Below are 22,968 nucleotides of genomic sequence, written 5' to 3' on the forward strand. Positions count from 1 at the left end.
CAAGTATAAGAACTGTGTGCTACAAGGAAGGACTGTGTGTCCAGGACTGAGTTAGTACTGAGCCCAGATGCCTGTGTGGGAGGGCTCAGGGGGAAGAAATCTGTTGGGTATTGAACTGTGCAAGAAGAAATGTTTAAGCTGGAAGATTGCACTGAGTAGGAAGAAATGGTTAAGCTGGAAGAACTGTTTAAGCTTGTGAAAGTGTTTTAAGCTAAAAGAAGTGTGCCCAGAGGCTGGAATAAAGATTTGTATGAGAAAATCCTGTTGATGAGACCTGACTATGTTTGCCCTTTTTGAGAACCAGGTCACCCCGAGTAGAAAGGGGTAGTAGACTAATTTGCATAAAATCTGCATACTGAGAACCAGCTCACCCTGAGTGAAAGAGGGACCTGGGATCCAGAGGTGGGAGCTTCATCTTCACAATATCAAGAGAAGCAAATTCTGAAAGCATCAAAAAAAAAACCTAGGTTAAACAGAAGCCTGATTTCATTTGCTTTTGAATCCCACTGTATGATCTCGGGAAGAGAAATCTTCTCTTCCCACCACTTTCTGGTCTTGCCTATAGGCACATTTTAAATCCGGCCCTGGAAAGGAAGATAAAAAGTATCTTGAGCCAGATAATAAAACACAAATATTGCAAGTTTATTGATAACCTAGAACTAAACCCATGAGAAATCTAACATTCATAGAGCTAGAGATAAGTCTGCAACAAAAATTTCTAAACTATCCCAGCCTTTCCTCCTCCAAGGAAGTCTCTTACATTTCTCACATTATTGACAATGCATTGGGGATTCACTCTTTCTTCACATCTTTGGGAACCGTTTGCAAGAAGGGAATGACTAGACCAAGAAGGAGGTCTTCTTGTTGCCATCCTGAGGTAGATCCTGAAGGCTGTTACACATAGGCATTTCACTAAAGATGGAAATTCAGTTTGCCCTTAAAAAACTTCTTCCAGTAAGGAAGCAGGACAATTTCTAACTCCTTGATTTGCAAAGTTCATTAGAGTGAACTGAAGAGATATGAACTGAAGAGAGACATGAACTTTAGGGCAGTCTTTATAGAGTGAAGACAAATTTAAAAGTTTTGAGTGAATGCTGTACTCTACTCTGGAATACTCTAGATAGAAGTAATCTTGCTCATTTTCTCAAATCTACCCTTACAGATGAATTTTTAGCCTCAGGGAGACAGCGTTCCCATTTCTAGAAAAGCAGTGCAATGAAGAAGACAGCAGATAGAGAGCTGAGCACTGAGATGTTGTGGACTTAAGCTCATCAGAGATGTTTTCTGTAAAAGTTTCTCATTCCATCACATTGTTTACACAATGGAGTCTCTCCCTGTATCCTGTAGGCACCAGGCATAGGCATTCTGGAACAAATGCATCCATGGTGAGACAGTCAGCTCCCTGCGCCACTCCAGTGGCATCCAAGGCCACTGCCAAGGCATGACACAGCGCTCAGGGTGGGGCATGAGGGCCAGATGGCGACCATCTAGGGAACAGAGCCCTGCAATGCCAAGTGGGGAACCATTTGGGTTCATAGGATACTCTTCTGTGGGGACTCCACTGTCATCCACATACCGCAGAGGGGCCAATCCATGAGAGACAGTATGGCAGAGTAGCTTCTCTGAACGAAAACGCATGTGACCTGGAATAGGAAGAGACAGAGGAGGAAAGGTCAGCACATTTTTCTCTCCCTAACCCTGCCTTTCTCACTCCATTCTCCCCTTCCTATTTAGTACCTTCTCCGTGTGCCACCCAAACACCCAGGATGGATCCAGCCATTCCCTGTAGCAGGATTGAAGGACTCTCCTGTACTCCCACACTGACAAACCGGGACTCAAACCTCCCTGAGAGATTGTGGCTTAGAAGGACACCCTGACTGAGAGCATCACCATCTGTAGGGAGAGACACAAGATAAAAATCACAATACACAGAGAAGGGAGAAGAGGGGGGAACACAAAAGTAAGAGAATTAGCACAAGGTGGGGGAAACAACCAAGGGAGTGAGATGCAAAATAAGGAGAGAAATGAAATGAGGAGAAAGGCGTAGGACAGGGAAAGTTAATTTTTATTTACAGATTATTGTCTCAGATTACATTGGTCCTTGCTTTAAATGATTTAAAAGGAAATTGTGAGATCAGAACTTCCTGTTATGTCTCACCTGTATTTTCTGAATCCTCCTCTCCCTCTGTGGCTGGGGCTATCCATCCCAATAATGCCATCAGCTGGCAGCCATTGCAAATGCCCAAGCTGAAGGTGTCTTTGCGATATTTGAATTTCTTGAACTGTGCGTAGACAGCAGTATTATACAGTACAGAGGCAGCCCAACCTGAGGGCAGGAAAAAGAAGTCAAGCTGAAGGAACAAACAGTAAAATCAACACCACCTCTCTTCCCATCCCTGTCCTCTCCAGTCTCTGCCTTTTCCTTCATCCCTCCCACCTCTCTGTCTCTCTTTTGCCTACAACTCCCCAATTATTTTACAACCAAATGTCAGTTTATATACTCTGCTCTTCCAGTTTACCTAAGAAGTAGCAATAAAATTAATCTATTTATTCCTCTCTGTGAGATGCCCACTTATCCCTCCAGCTTTCTACCCATAGTCCTCTCTCCATTGCTATGCTTTCCCTCTGTATTCCTCATTTCCATGTGACCTTGCATTATGTAGAGTTACCTTTTGCAGAACCTAAAACGTCAGCGTAGCTGAATCCACCAACAAAAATCAACCCTCTGAACATATCGAGGTTGACTTCCCCTGAGCACAGGTCCTGCATTGTCACATCCCACACCTAAAGGAAAGTACAGGTTGGAGATACAAAATGAAATTGTTTACTTTTAAGAGGTGTTCTCTGAAAGTAGCTGTTCGCGAAGTCACACAGATGGGCAAGGCTGCCAACAAGGAACACTTTACCAGAATTTTCCAATAAAACTTTGAAGACCGATCCCTCACTGCCCCACCACGCACATACAGCAACTCCGTTCAGTTCCAGAAAAGAAGGAGAAAGGAACTGTGGGCGTGGGGTAAGTCTATAAGGAGCTGCCTAGTGGTAGGCGGCAAAAAGGCATGCAGATAGTAGTATTCTAGTCACTTATGCAAGTAATGACCTCTTATAGAATACCAACTAACAGAAAAGTACACGCTATGATTTGATGGCATGTAATTTGCCAGTGAGTGTGTGCATGGGAGGAGTTTGGGCCACAGTCCACTTGCAATCCATGAATTTCAGGACTTGCTCACCTTGGGGTCGTTTAACAAAGGTGCGCTGAAAAATGGCTTGCGGTAGTGTAGGTGCGAGTTTTGGGCACGTGCCAATCCATTTTTCAGCACCCCTGTAAAAAAGGCCTCTTCCCCCCCCCCCCCCCCCCCCCCCCCGAAAATGGACGTGCGGCAAAATCAAAATTGCCGCACATCCATTTTGGGTCTGAGACCTTACCGCCAGTCATAGACCTAGTGGTAAAGAATTTGGGTGGACATTTCTGACACATTAAGCAGAAACTTAGCATGTATACAAAGAACCACCTTATGATGATGAAATTTAGTACAAATTACCATGGCTTCTCTGTAGACTGATATATTACCACAAAATCAACCTTACAGATCAGGTGCTTTTAGTTCTTAGGAAATCTGAGGCTCAAAAGGGAGTTTCATCACAGATAAAGGTCTCATAACATGATAGATGCATTGATAGATGGCTTCAAATAAAGCAAGTATTATTGTCTTTTCTTTGCAAAAGTCTTCATACCCTTGTATATTATTCATAGTCTGCTGTGTAAAAAATAAAATTCCAGTAATCACAATTACCTAAATCTTTACAGCTCTTACAGTATCACTCCCCAAAATTGCTTTAAGGCTAATAATAAATTCAGTAAAGACCACCTGTGCCCAATTACAGTATATGAGCTAGTTCATATCCTCATATTTTTGTTGGATGACATCAATCTGAAGCAAAGATCTAAACATTCCAAATATGGAGTTGCCAAAAGAACTCTAGGATAAAGTTATTCAAATGTACAGATTGGGGGAAGGCTATAAGAAAATTTCAGTGTTTTTGAGTATTTTTTTTGGAGCACAGTCCAGTCAGTCATTTTAAAGTACAAACAGCCTGGCACTATCAAGACACTTCTTCAATCAGGTCATCTGTCCTAAGTCAGTAGCCACAGTTTAAGGAATCTACTAAGGATGGTCACTGTGAATAAATTGACAAGACCCATGGAACTGAAACTGGGGAAGTGTTGACCATTCAACAATTTTAAGATTACTCCACAAACATGATCTGCATGGGAGGGTGACAAAAAAAAATCCACTGCTGAAAAAAAGTCTGTATGATGTGCTGAAACAGCACTTTCAAAGAAATACTTCCAGACATAACATGTATGTTGGAGATGAGACCAAAATGGAACTTTCTGGTTTCAATGCTAAGAGGTTAATTTTATAAGAGGTTGCCTAGTTTGGGAGTAATATTGTAAGCCTATTTTAGAAAGACACATAGGCCCCTATTCATCGTTCTAAAACAGCCTCACAGACCCACAGAAATCACCAATAAAATGCAGCCGAATACATTCACCCTGATCTTCCTGATGAAGGTGGTTGGTGAATCCCTAAATCTAAACTATGTAGGGATAGTGGAATGCTAAGCAGGACTGGAGCATAGCATTCTGATAATACTTCCTATGAAAATGATCACATTTGACAGCTGAGTACTGGGGATAATGACGTATTTTTATCAGATTCCTTGGCATGTTTTAGGACAGATTTGACCATCACAGACTGATGTGGTGGTTGGGATCAGCTGAATCCTTCAGCTGTCTGTACCTCCTGATAGAAGGGATGCATGGGCAACTCTTTTGGAATATCTAAGTGTTTGAGAAGTCAAATAATAGAGCTCTAAGCTCTTATTCAACCTGCTACTCATCACAGGCACATCTGGTCATAGTCTGTACATAGATTATGAAGGAGAATATTCATGTAGAGATCTGCTCTTTGGCTGTGGAGGAGTGAGGTGTGAGAGAAATTCAGGAGAGAATTTTTCATAAAATGTGTTTCTAATTCATGTAGAGACTCCCAAAACACTCAGAATCACATTCTATATAAAGAGGAGGTGACTGCTTAGGATACATGATCCTAGGTTCACAGACTATCAGAGCTGATATACTCTTGGGACAATGAGATGAGCAGCAATGGACATTTGGAATGGCTTCCCTCTATGAGACCATTAGACCACGGCTTAGTGCCAACATCAAGCCTTGATGGAAAATTAAAAGAAACACATAATTATTATGGCGCATGTTTGCCTAAGAGGGGAAGTTGGAAGTAAGAAACTGCCAGAAAAACACTGTCCCGGCAGTAAAAAACAGAATGCAGCTCTGGAACAAGATCCTCAGTACTAATGGAAGAAAGTAAGCTGAGACAAGGTAAGTGACCACAGGAGCTGCTGCACACACTCAGGAGTGTTCTTCAAGTCTTTGCAGAAAAGCTGTAGAAAGTGTTCTTAGTTAGTGCCGTCAAACAATGTTACTGTCACGTCTGTGGCTGTGCCTCCTCTCAGACTCACCTTATTTCCTGTGGTCAGCTTCTGAGCTGGCTTCTGTCTGTTCTTTGTGAGTTAGTTCTGTCTCTGTCTCTGTGTGCTGGCTGTATTAGATTGTCAGAGTGCTGTCACCCGTTCCAGATTTCAGCTCAGTCCAGTCCGGATCTTCCAGGCTGCCCAACCCTTAGTTGCCTGGTGATTGTTGCACCTGAGTCTCAGCTGCCTGCTGGGCTTATTAGCCATTTGGAACCTCTCTGCCTTTGCCTTTGCATTGCGTCTGAGGCCCTGGTATGTTGGTGCTTTTGCACTTCAGCCTGTGTTTGTTTCCTTGCTCTAGTTCTTGCCTGAAGTCTTGCCTGTTCTAGTTAGTCTATGTTTAGTTTAGGGTATTGCTTGTTTACTGTATTACTTGTTTCCCAGTCTGGTGTCTTGTTTGTATGTCTTTGCCTAGTTCTGGGTTTAGCTGTGTTTGTTCCCTGCTTAAGTGGCTGCTTGCAGCTTTCAGCTCAGTCCCGTCTAGCTGTGTTTGTTCCCTGTTTCAGTGGCTGTTCGCAGCTTTCAGTTCTGTCCTTTAGCCTATCCTTTCCCTGCCTTGCTGTACCTGTGCTGCTTAGCTGTTAGCCAGTCCTGCCCTGTCCAGTAAGTCCTGCCAGCCACCTGAAGCCTTGAGCTCAACTCTTGGTGGAAAGTGGCCAGGTGCAGGTGAAGCCTGTTTGCCAGTGATCTGCCCTGTCTCTAGTGTGGGGTGGTTTTGCCTGCCACTGCTGCTCCTCGGCAGTGGCCCAAGGGCTCACAAACCCTGTTTCCAGCTTTGAAAACGTGACAGTTACCTATCTGTTTGCCCTTAGATAAAAGCTTCGACTAATGCTTCCTTAGAGTAAGAAGTAACTCTGGATGACTGGAGATGAGTAGATGTGGTTCCTCTTCACAAAGCTAGAAGGAAGTGGCTGGGAACTACGGGCCAGTTAGTATGATCTTGGTGGTGAGTAAATTAATAGAATCATTGCTAAAACAGAAGCTATTGCAGTTTCTAGAATCCAATAGATTACAGGATCTGAGGCAGCACGGTTTTAACAAAAGTAGGTCTTGCCAAACAAACCTGATCAATTTCATTGACTGGGTGACCACAGAGTTGGATCAAGGGAGAGCATTAGATGTGGTGAAGTTAGATTTTAGAAAGGCCTTTGACAAAGTTCTACATAGGTAACTAATAAACTTAATGCCTTGGCATGAGCAAAGGGAGCAGTATATTCTAAGAGGTGTTGTACTTCTGTGAACATAAGAACAGGATCTGGCAAAGGGAAAAGGCAGAAGGATACCTGGGTGAACAAGGACAGGAATGGCCATCAGAAAAAAGGAGGTGATAATGAATCTTGGTAAAGCTCTGGTGAGACCTCCTTTGGAGTAATCTGTGTAATTCTGGAGATAGCAACTTCAAAATGATATACACTTGATAGGGTCACTCTGGATAGGGCAGATACTAAAACGGCCAACAGTTCGTGTCATAAACATTTGATGCTAGGTTCCACCCTAGGAGTCAGAACCCAAGAAAAAGATATAGGTGTTATCTTGCACAATACACTGAAATCTTCTGCCCAGTGTGTAGAGGCAGTCAAAAAAAGCAAACAGAATGCAAGGAATTATTAGGAAGGGGATAGAAAATAAGGCCAAGAATATTATAATGCCTCTGTATCATATGGTGTGGGTGTGACCATGGTGTGACCACACCTTGAGTATTGTGTGCAATTCTGGTCGCAGTATCTTAAAAAAGATATAGCAGAATTAGAAAAGGTTCAAAGAAGGGCGACCAAAATCATTAAGGGGATGGAACTCCTCTAGTATGAGGAAAGGCTTAAGAGGTTAGGCCTCTTCAGCTTGGAAAAGAGACAGCTGAGGGGGAATATGATAGAGGTCTACAAAATTCTGAGTGGTGTAGAACAGGTAAACGTAAATTGATTTTTTACTCTTTCAAAAAGTACGAAGACTAGGGGACACTCAAGGAAGTTATATGGTACTACTTTTAAAACAAAAAGGATGAAAAAGTTTTTCACCCAACAAATAGTTAAGATCTGGAGCTCGTTGCCAGAGGATGTGGTAACAGCCGTTAGTGTATCTGGGTTTCTAAAAAGGTTTGGACAAGTTCCTGGAGGAAAAGTCCATAGTCTGTTATTAAGATAGACAAGGGGAAAGTCACTGCTTGTCCCTGGGATCAGTAACATGAATCTTGCTACTATTTGGGATTGTCAGGTACTTGTGACCTGAACTGGCCATTGTTGAAAGCAGAACACTGGGCTAGATGAACCACTGGTCTGACCCAATATGGCTATTCTTATAACATGGGGACAAATAATGATCTAAACACATATACCCTGGAGGAAAGGCAGGAAAAGGGAGGTATGATACAGATATTTAAATACCTCCAAAGTATAAATAAATGAGAGTCAGGCTCCTTTCAATGGAAAGAAAGCTCTGGAAAGAGGGGTCACAAGATGAGGATTAAAGGGGACAGACTCAAGAGAAATCTAAGGAAATATTTCCTTACAGAAAGGGAGGTGGATGCCTCTTAGTGGAGGTGATGGAGACAAGAACAGTATCAGAATTCAAAATGGCAAGGAACAAGCTCTGAGGATTTCGTTTTTCTGCCATTGTGTTCTATATTCCTATGTAACATTCAGTCCTGCCACATAATCCCTGCTGTTGTTTTATGACAGGTGTTACGGGAATACTTAGTGTTTCTGCATGGTTACACTATGATGTACTCACCTCAAATCCTGCCATAAACAGACAAGCTGCCATCTCTCGATCCCCATTGCTTCCCTCTTCCCGTAAGACTGCTACACGTGGCCGAGGAAGAGCTAGTGAGCAAAAGTACTTGAGTTAGACCTTCTGAGAGAGATAAAATACATGTAAACTGAAAGAGTTATGTAAGCACATTGGGCCCGATATTCAGACTGCAGGAGGCAGTCCGCATATCAGCCCTGACCCCGGATATTCAATGCCGTGCTATTTCTGGTGACCGGCATTGAATATCTGGGGGTTTTTTTTGGCTGGCTCTAGCTTAACCAGCTAAGTGAATATTCAGCACTGGCTTGTTAAGTTTATAGCAGGCAAAGACAGGACTGCTATTTAAGCGGTACGATTTGGCCTCTAAACTTAGCCGCGATATAGTTGGTTAACCGCTACGCTCTAAGCACTAATATTCAGCAGAAATAACCAGCTATCTTGTGCTGAATAACAGCACTTAGCCGGCTAAGTACTATTTAACCGGGCAACAGCCAATCCTGTCTGGGGGGATTATCTTTATGACCCACATGCTTCAAACACAAACAAAGATTTCAACACAGATTTAATCTGCTATTTTAATTAAAACTATAGAAGCATATATCTACTGTAGGCCCGCTTAAAACAATGGTGGGATATATGTGCTATCTAGTGGCCATAGGGAGGGTAAGTTTCAAAGCCATTTTTGCAGGTAAAACAGTGCATTACTCATAGAAATGGACTTTCATAAAACTGCCTGCCCTGTATATGGGAATAATAATGCATGTAGTGCCATTTTACTCTTTGTAGGGGTAATTTTATAAAGCCTGTTACACATGGATAAGTGCAAACTGCATACACGTACAAAGAACATATATACTTTTACACAGCTAAAACAGGAGCGAAGATGGCCAAATAAAGGAGCTCAATGGGAAACAGAAAACACTCAACTCAGGAAAAAATACTTTATTAGAAACAGTAAATGACCTGGTGTTTCAGCATACGCCGAGTGAATACCGCTGCTTTTGTTCTTGTGCAGATTTCAGACTAAGGTAAGAGAATCTTTATCACAATACTTTATTGTTGTTGACTACACATATCTTCAGGACCCCTGATGAAAGCACACATCAAAGCATGGCTGTATCAGGTCATTTGTTATTTCTAATAAAGGTCTTCACCCAACTTGAAGGCCTTGTGTTTTCAATGAGCTCCTTCACTTGGCCATCTCTGCTCCTGTTTGGTTTGTCTGATCTGTGGAGGTTGTTTCTTCTTTTTTTTATTCTTTATACTTTTTCATGGATCATGAGTAGGCATTCCTAGGGGAAGATGGGATGGAGTTACAATAAGCACATATCTTTTATAAAATGTACAAATATACGCATAGATGGCATGCATATATTCAGAACTGGTGTAAATTTCTGTTGTGAAATTTGCACACTATTGAGGCTGGTTTTGCATGGCTATTTTATAAAGACATCTAGACACCTATGTTGTCTTTATGAAATAGGCACCTTGTTCCAAGTTGGACATACAGGGATGTGAAAAATTTACCCCATTCTAATCTCCCTTATTATTTGCATATATGACATACGCAATGGTTTCTGATCTTTAAACAAAATGTGATATTAAACAACACTGCACAGTTTTTAAATTATACTTCATTTATTTAAGAAACCTATGTGAAAAAGTAACTGTCCTTAAACTTAACTGGTCACACCATCTTTAGCAGTATTAATTGCAACCAAACACTTCCTATAATTTGATATCAGTTTTTCACACTGCTGTTAAGGAGTCTTAGCTCACTCTTCTTTGTAGAACTGTTTTAATTCAAACATATTCATAAGTTTGCAAGCATGAACTGCTCATTTCAGGTCCTGCCTTTATTGGGTTCAAGTCAGGACTTTGACAAGGATCATCCAAAACTTTAATTTCCTTTCTCCTCAACCATTCAGATGTAAACTTGCTTTTGTATACTAGATCATTGCCTTGCGGCATAATCCAATTATGCTTCATCTCACGGACAGATGACTGGACTTTCTACTTAAGAATTTCCTGGTACAGAGCAGAATTCATGGTTTCTTCAATAATTACAAGTTTTCCAGGTCCTGAGGCAGCAAAGCGTCCCCACACCATCATACTACCACCACCCTGTTTCACTTTTGGTATGATATTCTTACTGTGGAATGCTGTATTTGCTTAATGCCAGACATAATGGAGCCTGTGTTGTCCAAATAGTTCCACTTTTGACCCATCCGTCCACAGAATATTATTCTAAAAGGTCAGGGAATCATCCAGGTGTGTATTTGCAAATATAAGACTGTCACGGAACACATAGCACCCACCTAGGGTTAACCCTGCAGTCACCTGGAGGGTCTGTCACCAGCACTGCTCAGGCCTGCCTGCACTGGGCACGTGCTCTACACTGGCATACCCTTCCACCTGCCTGCTGGGTTTCATTTGCCTCTAGGCAAGTCTCCCACCTGCAAGTTATCTCCCCAGTGGTTTCTAAAGACATTCGGGCCACAATCCCAGGGGTCCCACAGTTCCTAGAAAACACCCATTGACCCAAAAACACACACCACCCGGACTCTTAGTCAGGCCAACACATCAGAGCCAATAAACTAATGGGTTTATTATCACAGAAATAGAACAATGAACAATACAAAACAGTTGGAAAAACAACAAGCAATAACAGGTAACTGAATAAGGATCAATATTAAAACTATCTAAACATTTTGTCACTACCTGGGGAGTTTCAGGAAAATAACTGCTCATAGGTCTGTACAGGGTCTCAGGGCTGAGATGCTTACCCTCTGAAACTCCCTATCTGAAACTGGGGAAAACCCAGTACCTCCTGACTGGATTTGAACTCCAGGGCCAATCAGATCCCAGAGTACCAACTTTGAAAGTATCTGGCCAAAGGCACTGTAGGTTGCCTTTCCACAGGGCTAAACTGAAGAGAAAACAGTTTTCTCTGCAACAGCTTTAAAACAAATACCACCTGCTGGCCAAACAAGAGAAATACATTGCATGAAAATATTACAATTCACGGGCTTGAAAACGCCCTGTTTCGTCACAGAGACAAACACTGAATTTATTCTTGAATAACAACGGTGGATTTTCTCCCACTACTCTCCCATGAATCCCACTTTTGCTCATTCTCTTTCTTATTGTGGAGTCATGAACACTGATCTTAAATGAGGCTAGAGATGCTAGCAGTTCTTTGGATGTTCTTCTGGGATATTTTGTAACTTCCTCAATAAGTAGTCAATGTGCCTTTGGAGTAATTTTGGCAGGCTGGTCACTCCAGGGAAGATTCACTGCTATTCCAAGCCTTTTCCATTTGGAGGTAATGGCTCTTGCTGTGGTTCAGTAGAGTCCCAGAGCTTTAGAAGTGGCTTTGTAACTATTTCAGCAACTTACTTTTTCATCTCTTCTGAAATTTCCTGTTCTTGTGACATAACATTCTTATAGAAATTTTGGGGTTACTACTTCATTCTCATGGTAACATTCAATATGTAGTGGAGTTTAGATTCAACAGGCTTGGCTGCAATTAAGCCTGGCTGTGTTCAATCGGTTGAATCTAATTACCAATTAAATTTGGTCAATTCAGACCGCACAAAACACGGTGGCCAGGCTTGTATTTGGGAAAAATGCGATTCGAAAGCGCCAAACCCCTCCGTGAAAAACTGCACTGGCTTCCAATCAAAGAACGTATTGCTTTCAAAATCTGCACCCTGATGCATAAAATCATCTACGGTGAAGCCCCAGGATGCATGGTAGACCTCATAGACCTACCAACAAGAAACACAACAGGATCAACACGAACATACCTAAATCTCCACTACCCAAGCTGCAAAGGACTTAAATACAAATCAACTTATGCATCCAGTTTCTCCTACATAAGCACTACCTAAAGCCGTGAAAACAACATATGATCATTTAAACTTCCGGAAATCATTAAAAACCAACCTGTTCAAAAAGGCATACCTCACCGACCCATCTTAAATGCCAATACCTTGCAACACAATGAAACCAAAGCTCGTAACGGATATACAAGAACTCTTCCTCTCTATGATCCTCTTCCTCTATAGAATTCCCTAAAGTGTCCGTTACACCTGAACCTTGTTCTACCAAAACATTACTGTATTTGTTCATACTGGAATTGGCGAACGCCTTTACGGTACTATGTAAGCCACACTGAGCCTGCAAATAGGTGGGAAAAAGTGGGATACAAATGTAACAAATAAATAAATTATTTGGATGTCTGAGTTAGTACACAATTGTGATCAAACAGAGCAGAATATTAACATTAACTAGACATAATAAATCCACAGAATGAGGAAAATTTTCTGGCCATCGGGTTTTTCTAGCTAACTCTAAAAGTTACCCAGACAAACCCTCTAAGGACTTATCTGAAACCATAAACCTGCAATGAGACACAACTTCCACAAGGTGGCATCACCATTACACAAATGAAATGAAAGCATGGGCCTGTATTTTCTGTAATTCCCATTGTTATGAATTCTTCTGCCTTGGGCTGGGCTATAATCCCCAAATTCCATGCTTGCTAAGTTTTGTTCTTTTGGAGTCTTTTCCTCATTTTCTCCTGTAGCAAGTTCTACTAACCCACACCCATCCCCAGTAAATCCTCACTGGCCCAACCACTAGAAGGCGGCTGTCCTTAAGAGATACTCATTTACCAACAGGGGTGCCACAGCAGCAGCTTTGTCTCCACTCCACTTCCCTCCTCCCACCATCACCATAGGAGATCCAGACTCTAATTCCTCACATCACAGGACTCAACTCCTGCTAAAATCTTAATTTTAGTAACTCAAGTCAGCTCTCATCTTACCTAGTTCTTGTAAAGGTTTTGGCGTTGCAGCTGGATTAAATGTCAGCTTGAAGCATGGGCCCTCGCGCAGGCCAAGCCCCATCTCCTCCTGAGACACACAGTCTGGGTTGGCCTGCAATCGTTCCAGCTGGAAACTGGTGGACTCCCACAATCCTCGGAGCATTGCCAGCTCTTCCTTTAGCACTTCCTGTCCATTCACGCAAATCCTAACCTAGAGGCAAATCCAGGAAAACCTTTAAGTACATTTGGCCAAAGTTAGGCAAACAAGGCATACCAGAAATTTCTAGACACATGCAAATCCTAAGATAGTGGACGCAATAGCAGCCTGAAAAAGGATAGTTCGCTTTTTATGAATTTGTAAAGTATGTGCATTATTACAATTTGCCCCCAAAGTCTCTCTGTTCCAACAAAGAATAGGTAGAATGACTTATTCTCTAACATAACAATCCCAAGTTTATGGTAAGTTTAGAGGGCCAGCGCAAGGAATTTGGGTGCCTTGGGAGAATCTTCAGCCTTATGCCCCCATTCCCCACTCAATTAACTTTTAGGCCCCTAATATGCCTCCTGCCCTTCACAATACCCAAGTAAATGGGCTGTATGAAAACTGTCTAGCCTTCCTGAAGGTTGCATTGATGTTTTTTTGTGTTTGTGTGGCTGATATTTAGATTTTATTTACAGTTAGCAACTTTTTGATTTAAATTGTTACATCCTAGATGCATTATGTTCTAGTGTCTTACTGTAATACACTGTGAACTATGTGGATGGAATTAGGTTATAAGTCAGTAACTGTAAATGTATATGGAAAGTAAACTGGGGACTTCAATAGGAAACCCCATATGTACTTTCCCTCCCCTGAGCTCCCCTCTGCCCTTTTTTCCCTAGCAGATAAACAGTATCCTTGTTGATACTTTTATCTGTAGAGAGACATGTGCAATTTTCAGTGGAGCTTTTCTCATGGAAAAAGCTTTAAAAACTGCTCTTCTTATGCCCTATCTGTACTGTACCTATACTTCATGGAATGAACCTACACTATTTATCTACTCTGATTCAATTACAATCAAGTTTTAATCTTAGATGGTCAGCACAACGTAATAAACTTGATATTCCTTCTGCCTCTTCCATTAGGGTAGTGTCCAATTGTAAAAGAAAATGTTTAAAGCAGTTGTTCCCAGTTTATGGAATTCTCTTCCACTTTTACTGAGAACTGAATGCAATTATTTGAAGTTTCATAAACTGTTGAAAACATGGTTATTTTCTAAATATGTGAAATGAGTTCAGTTTAAAAATTGTAAACCGTCTATAGCTTTCCATATAGATGGTATATAAGAGTTTTTATATTGCATTGTATTGTATTGTACACTGTATTGTGCCTATACATTAGAGCTTATTCATTTTTGGAACTGAAAATTTATTCTAGCAACTAATCTTCCCATAATCGTTCTCCAAGTTTAAAGTCAGCAACAGTTACATAGAACAGGGTGAATGGGGGGTTATGGTACCGTGAGCGAGGGTGGGCCCAGAGGCCAGGTAAGACAGACCACAAAGTGGTTGCAGGTAAAGGCAAATAATATTTATTGAAGGTGTTGGGCAAGGAGTCCTGTTTAATTCACAGGGAGGAAGAAGGCAAACGCAAAGCAAAATTCTTGATGTGACAATGTCCTCAGGTGGCCTGCTCCTACAGGGCCACAGCATACATTCCTGTCTCTTAGCACAACAGCACACTCTTCTTATCTCTGGCCTGGCACTCCAGTTGCGTGCAGTTTCTCTCAAGTACTCTGGTCAAAATACAAAGTCTGTGAGGTTCCAAGTTGAATTTGGCCTACCTGGCTGTAGTTGTTGTAGTTTACACATAGGTGGTGGAGTCATATGCCATGGGGCATTACTGCTTTCTTCTGGGCTTCTCTAACCCAACTCTGGTCCTGCCTTTTATACTTCCTAGCAGCTGTCCTCCTGGTTCCATCCCTTTTGTGTCACTTTCTCTTTGGGCAGGACTATGGGGCTTAAGGTGGTTCAGACTCTGTGAGGGAGTATTCTTAAGGGGCAGCGTACTATAGACTCCCTCACAGGGATTAAAAAAAACTCCACTGGACTCCCTACTGTATCACTTACCATGGAGCGTGGGCCTTTCTGTGTAATGGATCCTATCCTAATGCACTCCACACCAGCATTTTGGTATGAATCACAGACTGCATCTGCCACTGACTCTGTCACTTCAAGCACCAGTCCCAGCTCCTCAGAGAAGATAGCTTCCATCACTACAAAGAGAGAAAGTGTGAGTAGGACCCAGGGAGTCATGAGAACATCAGCCCTCCCCCTTCTTCTCCCTCAAGGATCCTATGAAAACTAGGGGAAATTTTCACACCTTTCAAAGACATCCTTAGATAGCTTTTATATCACATTTATTGAAGCTTTTATCCAGGGCAACTGACGCTCCTTGTTTATTAGCATGTCTGGAAGTCTATTTTCCTCCCCAGCAAACAAATTATCAGATATCCATGAGATGTTCTTAGCAGGTTGTAAGAGGATCGCTTCAGATGAGGGGACTGAGCTTATTTTTGCCTTAGGAACAAGGAATATACAGTAGTACCAAAATAACAAGGCAGGTGATGTTAAGATGTTAAGAGATTCCATGGATGACAAACAGAATACACTGAGCAGGAAAAGTACCAGCTCTCCAAGTTATTCTCTTTCAGCACCTGCCTTCTCCCTAAGCACACTCACCACTGGCTCCAGTAACAGGGAGGTCCACTTCTATGCCATAATTCCCTGCAAAGGCCATCTCTAGAAGACAGGTGATAAGCCCACCATCACTCACATCATGGCCACTACTAAGAAGAGACGCTGGAAGTGAAGGAACGAAATAAAAAAACAGAAAAGTTAGCATAGGACTAAGAATTTATGGTATGCAGAATTCCCTTCACCCCCTATCCCCAGGCGGAAACTCACAGTGACTAGTAAAGCATCATCACTTTACCCTCAGGAAAAGGCTCATCTGTGTCTATTGCAAGCTGTAGTTCACACTGTCAATTATAAAACATTTCTTTTTCTCCTGGCATACAGTATTTCTCCTGCCCCTCCCTTCCAAGAGCTCTGTTTCTGTATCTTTCTTGTTCCGCCATAAGGCCTACTTCACCCTTCACCTCTAGGACCCTCTGTAAACTCTACAGGGTCCCCTTCATTCATCCCCGGGCCCCAGTAGAAGCTCAGGCTGCTGTATTTTGCAAGGGTTCTTGGCAGTCATAAGTCCTATCCGTTGCTGCCTTGCTGTAAGTTCACAGGCTGCCCTACTACACAGGAGACCTTGGAGATCCTGGGTCCAGCACATGGTTCTACTGTAAATACAAAGCCTGTTATTCCTTAAGGACCTCTATTCCCCTGAGGCCCTGCAAGTTCAGTGGCTCCAATGCCTCACAGAAACTCCTAGGAACCTACCTCGTAGAAGCTTCTGGGTCACATTGAAACAGGCTTTCAGGGTTTCTGGATTTTCCATGTCAGGGCTCTGGTCCCCCAGCTGTGAGTAACATTGGGCCAAAGCACTGCCCCCAAGGCGGTACCAACCTGCACTGATCCGCACATGGAGTAGAACCCCTGAAATTAAGCCGAATGGCTGGGTCAGTGAAAATATCTTCCACACTCAGACAAAGACACCCACCACAGTTACACACAGCAAAATGTAAAATCACAGATATAGACAAAACACCCCATCCATACCCCTTGAGATACTCCCATAGATAGACAAAAACACAAAAAAACAGAGTAACAGCAGTCTTTTGCAGATAATCTCTTGGCCTGCTCAAGATGCCTGTTTATCCCTATCTACTTTGCACTGAAAATGCTCTGTGACCTCTAGTCACCTCCCTCTCTTGCCCTTCTGGCTGCTCCCTCTATCTTTTCCAAATAGGCTTGAATGCTGCCACTGGGTTAGCTAACATGGTACATCACTAATTTAAGGCAAAACAGCAATCTACAGAACTGGCAACACAATGGGAACACTCTGAGGGAAGAATTCAAAGCAAATAAATCAAAATGGCACGCTGAACTCATGTGGCAGGTAGACTAAGAATGTTAAGCAAGAAGAAAATGCACAATTTAAAGCATACTTCTGAGCATCTACATGTAAACAGAGGCATTTGTGTGTGTCAATAGGCTACTCATACAAATGGTGGTCAGAAATTTACACGTGGGGATGGCTGGGATGCAGAGAAATATTGAGGGTCAGGCATGGCAAGCAGGAAACACCTCTACATGGAGAGTACAATCAAACAAGGGAGTAGAGGCTGGCCAAAGAACAATCCAACTGAGAAAACTAAGGAAAAACTGCACAAAAAATAAGGAGTAAAGAAGTTACAAAGTGCCATGTGTAAATATTGAGGGAGCATATCCATACATGTAAACAAATTTCCCTGTCAGGTTCTGCATCAGCTTAGAGGCACAAAAAATTGAAAAGGATTTGCTCTGGCCAGGTCTTTATATGAAGAATTAAGGGAGTAAATCTCTTCAACCCCCTTCTGCCTCAGATATTTAAAGAAAAAGCCTTTGGTGGCTCGTAATGCTAATGGTTGCCAATTAAGAGTGCAGTTTTCTGAAATCAGGATACTACACGTATAAATCCCATTTTTAAGCTTTGCCTGGAATGGCACCAAACAAGCCCTGGAAATTTATCAACTGCCTTGGGCATTGAAATCTGATGGGAAAAAATAGCATTCACTAGCTTATCTATCTAAAATACTAGCTTATTTATCTAAAATACATCATGCACTCAATTCTATAAATGACACCCAAATCTGGGCGCCAATAAAAATTAGCACTAGTCTATAAACGGTGCTCAGAGTTGGGCATTGTTTATATAGAATAGCATTTGGTGCAAGGATGTACACCAACTAAAACCTGATGAACATTCTTACACCTAAATTAGGCACAGATATCCCTTATTTAGTACAACTGCGTGCAAATTCCAGGAACACCTCTGATTCACCCATGCCCCTCCCATGGCCACGCCCCCTTTTTGGATCCAAGAGGATCCCAATGCCTAAAGACGTGCATGTAAATGTAAAGGAATGCCAATTAGCTCTAAAAATTATTAGTGCCCAATTATCAGCACTAATTGGCTCATGTATCAATTAAATTGCACATGCGCCCATATTTGCATGCACAGTTTTGAGAACCATATATAGAATTAGGGTGTATGTGGTCACCAAAGAAGCAGCATTCTCCATTGTATACCCTCTTTTATGGAATACATTACCAGAGAAGTTACATGTGATTACAGAGATTTCCACATTTAAGAAGCAGTTGAAAACATTTTTTTCTCAGGCATTTCCAGCCTAAGAGGCAGATATGAGAATGTTTTAGTTGTAGAATATGGTGCAGATCATGTTGTTTGTGATGTTAAGTGTTGCTTTAATTATATATATTTTATTGTAACTTGCCTAGATAATAGGCAGACTAGAAATGTATTTATTTATTCAAACCCGTCCACTCAGGCTACAAATCCTCAGCAAAACACAAATAAAATCAAATAACAGAATACATTAGAACAATACAACAAAGCCTTCCAGACAATTTAACCATCATATCTGTCACACTTCATTTAAAAGGTCCACTAACATTAATCAATGTAGAAACGTGCCATAGACCTGTTAGAACAACATAATTTTTTGTTTTTTCTTTAATATCTCCACATTATGTATTGATCTTATCTTTAAAGGCAAGGAATTGTTCCTACAGTACTGAAAAAACAGGAAAGAAAACATCTTGGAATTCCTGTGGATTGAAATTCCATGTGTAAAAGGGAAAAGGATAGTGATAGGAGTGTACTACCATCTGCCTGGCCAGTATGAACAGACGGATGTAGAAGTGTTATCGGAAATTAGGGAGGCTAACAAACTGGGAACACAATAATAATGGTTGATTTCAATTACCTCGATATTGACTGAGTAAATGTAACATCAGGATGAGCTAGGGAGGTAAAATTCCTTGATGAAATCAGGGATTGCTTTATGGAACAGCTGGTACAGGAGCCGATAAGAGAAGGAAAAATTCTAGACCTAGTCCTTTGTGGATCGTATGATCTGGTGCAAGAGGTAATGATGGCTTGATAACAGTGATCATAATATGATGAGATTTGATATTAGCACTGGAGTAAGTATACGCAGGAAATCCAATACGTTAGCAATTAACTTTCAAAACGGAGACTATGATAAAAGGAAAAGAACGGTGAAAACAAACTTAGAGGAGCGTCTGCGAGAGTCAAAAATTTACATCAGGTGTGGATGTTGTTCAAAAATACCATCCTGGAAGCCCAGGCCAAATATAGTCCGCGTATTAGAAAAGGAGGGAGGAAGACCAAACAACAGCCGGCATGGCTAAAACGTGAGGTGAAGGAAGCTATTAGAGCAAAAAGAAAATCCTTCAGAAAATGGAAAAAGGAACCAACTGAAAATAATAAAAAACAATATAAGCAATGTCAAGTTAAATGCAAAGCGCTGATAAGGAAGGCAAAGAGGGACTTTGAAAAAAAGATTGCGTTGGAGGCAAAAACATATAGTAAAAAGTTTTTAAGGTATATTAAAAGCAAGAAGCTGGCAAGAGAATCAGTTGGACCGCTAGATGACTGATGGGTAAAAGGGGCAATCAGGGAAGACAAAGCTGTAGCGGAGAGATGGAATTCTTTGCTTCGGTCTTCACCTAGGAAGATTTGTGAGAGATACCGGTGCCAGAAATGGTATTTGAAGCTGACGAGTCGGAGAAACTGAATGAAATCTCTATAAACCTAGAGGATGTAATGGGGCAATTTGACAAACTGAAGAGTAGCAAATCTCCTGGACCAGATAGTATTCACCCCAGAGTACTAATAGTATTGAAAAATGAACTATTGTTAATAATATGTAATTTATTTTTAAAATCGAGCATGGTACCGGAAGATTGGAGGGTAGCCCTTGTAACACTGATATTTTAAAAAGGTTCCAGAGGGGATCCGGGAAATTATAGACCGGTGAGCCTGACGTTGGTGCCGGACAAAATGGTAGAGACTATTATAAAGAACAAAATTACAGAGCATATTCAAAAGCATGGATTAATGAGACAAAGCCAACATGAATTTAGTGAAGGGAAATCTTGCCTCACCAATCTATTACATTTCTTTGAAGGGGTGAACAAACATGTGGATAAAGACGAGCCAGTTGATATGGTGTATCTGGATTTTCAGAAGGTGTTTGACAAAGTACCTCATGAAAAGCTCCAGAAGAAACTGGAGAGTCATGAGATAGGAGGTAGTGTCCTATTGTGGATTAAAAATAGGTTAAAGGATAGAAAACAGAGAGTAGGGTTAAATGGTCAGTATTCTCAATGGAGAAAGGTAGAAAGTGGGGTTCCTCAGGGGTCTGTGTTGGGACAACTGCTTTTTAACATATTTATAAATGATCTAGGTGTGGGAGTAACTGCTTTTTAACATATTTATAAATGATCTAGAGATGGGAGTAACTAGTGAGGTAATTACATTTGCTGATGACACAAGGTTATTCAAAGTGGTTAAATCATGAGAGGACTGTGAAAAATTACAAGAGGACCTTACGAGACTGGGAGACTGGGCATCTAAATGGCAGATGATGTTTAATGTGAGCAAGTGCAAAGTGATGCATGTGGGAAAAAGGAACCCGAACTATAGCTACGTAATGCAAGGTTCCACGTTAGGAACCACCGACCAAGAAAGGGATCTCGGCATTGCTGTTGATGTTGAAATCCTCTGTTCAGTGTGCTGTGGCGGCTAAGAAAGCAAATAGAATGTTAGGTATTATTAGGAAAGGAATGGAAAACAAAAGTGAGGACGTTATAATGCCTTTGTATCGGTCCATGGTGCGACTGAACCTCGAATATTGTGTTCGATTCTGGTCGCCGCATCTCAAAAAAAGATATAGTGGAATTAGAAAAGGTACAGAGAAGGGTGACGAAAATGATAAAGGAGATGGGACGGCTTCCCTATGAGGAAAGGCTGAAGCATCTAGGGCTCTTCAGCTTGGAGAGAGATGGCTGAGGGGAGATATTATAGAGGTCTATAAAATAATGAGTGGAAAATCGACGATCTGGAGAACCGATCGAGGCGGAACAATCTGCGCCTGGTCGGTCTCCCAGAGGCCTTGCCTGACAAAGATCTGCAGAATTTCTTAGAAACTTGGATCCCACAAGCAGCAGCGCTCCCGGATTTGGCTGGCGAATTTAAGGTGGAACGAGCACATCGGCTGGGGCAGCGGCCGGCAGGAGGAGATCGCCCCAGAACAGTAATATTCAAAACGCTTAACTATGCTCATAAAATGAAAATCTTACAAGCGCTGCGTGGCGGGAAACACTTGCAATACCAGAACCAAAAAATTCTATGTTTTCAGGATTACTCAGCAAAGGTATCGATCGCAAGAAAGGCTTTTGTACCACTCTGTTCGAAACTGTTTGAAATGAACTGCCGTTTTAGCCTCCTGTACCCGGCAAGACTGAGAATCCAAGATGGAGGTAAAGTGGTCTTCTTTGATCGCGTGGAGGTGGCAAAAGTCTATGTGAATAAGTTGCAGGACGACAGACAGCAACCCACATAAGCAGCATCATAAAGAAAGACAGGTACAACAAGTGGAAATTGATGTGATTTAACTTTGAAGTGGGTGAAAAGTCACCTGTTTGGCAGCAGTAATCTTTTAAGACATAGGATGAGAGGAGCTGAATTCTGTGTGCACTGCAGATGGACTGGAGGTTGTAGGGCATGGCAGTATGGGCCCGTCCATGGAAAGCAGCTGCAGCAGAGAACATATATGAAGGAAGATACCAATAACTGAAAAGAATCAGATGAATGAACACTGACTGGTCGGGACAGTACAGTTTACAAACTGCAGGACTTAAAAACATGTAGTTATTACTGAACCTAGCAGGTCAACTATATGATGATTATTATTAACATATTGGGCAAGATAATGAATGGAAGGATGGTTGACTGAACGTTTGAACGAATGGAGGACTGAAGAGATGAGTGGAGTGAGGGGGGTAATGTGATAAGTTTAAGTCCATTTGAAATGTAAAAAGGTTGTGCCCTGCAGTGGTCTGTATAACAGAGAATCTAGACGAAGATCGTAGCTCTCGTACATGTGGAGGCAACATGGACTGGTGTGGACCACTGCGGGATGGCTATAGGAGAAATATCACAAGGCACTGAATGAATGATTGAATGCTACTGGAGAGGTTACTCAGATTAGCTTAAGGAAGAGAACACATTTTCTATCACACCTATTATTCTTTAGGCTATTATACTAGGTTATGTAGCGGAAGAGAGAAGCCTGAGGAGTGGTTGAGAGGATGCATGATGGAATGATATCTGAGGGGCAATGTTTATGTTTAAAGGAATGAAGGGCGGGGATGGATCCGAATAGCGGAGGAGGGATTGGGTGATTTGTAAATAGAAGGGTGGGTAGCTCCAAGTCCAGAACGGAATGGATTCGGGGAACCGAATGGGAGGACTGGGGGAAAAAGGGAAGGAGGGGGGAGGTGGGAATTTGGGGAGTTTGGAGAGTTGGGAGGATTCTCGGGAGGGAGGGCATTGCTCACAATATGTAGAAGCACTGGATTGGGGGAAATTAGAGAATGGGGAATATGCAAGTCTGGAGGGGGGGCAGAGGCTGGGACGCTCTCTCACAAATCAGAGATGGAAGATATTTGAGGGTATTGTCTATAAGGTGAGATTAGGGGTAGGTTAATATGCCTAACTTAACATTTACCACTTGGAATGTTGGAGGGATTCAATCCCCAATTAAGAGGCATAAAATTTTGAAAGTACTTAGAGACAGGGGGACCTC

General features: G+C 41.9%; 1 protein-coding gene across 1 annotated transcript in view; it reads right to left on the reverse strand.

Annotated features, from left to right (window-relative positions):
* Positions 1-620: 620 nt before the first annotated feature.
* Positions 621-22,968, reverse strand: part of PFAS (phosphoribosylformylglycinamidine synthase) — a 154,786-nt gene continuing 132,438 nt past the window's right edge. The window contains exons 22-30 of the mRNA XM_030210241.1: positions 16,571-16,726; positions 15,860-15,979; positions 15,248-15,393; positions 13,139-13,349; positions 8,287-8,378; positions 2,670-2,784; positions 2,159-2,326; positions 1,738-1,893; positions 621-1,643 (exon numbers count right to left, since the gene is read on the reverse strand). Coding sequence (XP_030066101.1) covers positions 1,315-1,643; positions 1,738-1,893; positions 2,159-2,326; positions 2,670-2,784; positions 8,287-8,378; positions 13,139-13,349; positions 15,248-15,393; positions 15,860-15,979; positions 16,571-16,726 — 1,493 coding nt within the window. The 3' untranslated portion in view covers positions 621-1,314. The remainder of the gene's footprint in view (positions 1,644-1,737; positions 1,894-2,158; positions 2,327-2,669; positions 2,785-8,286; positions 8,379-13,138; positions 13,350-15,247; positions 15,394-15,859; positions 15,980-16,570; positions 16,727-22,968) is intronic.

The sequence above is a fragment of the Microcaecilia unicolor genome, chromosome 7 (assembly GCF_901765095.1).
Source record: "Microcaecilia unicolor chromosome 7, aMicUni1.1, whole genome shotgun sequence".
Taxonomy (NCBI): Eukaryota; Metazoa; Chordata; class Amphibia; order Gymnophiona; family Siphonopidae; genus Microcaecilia; species Microcaecilia unicolor.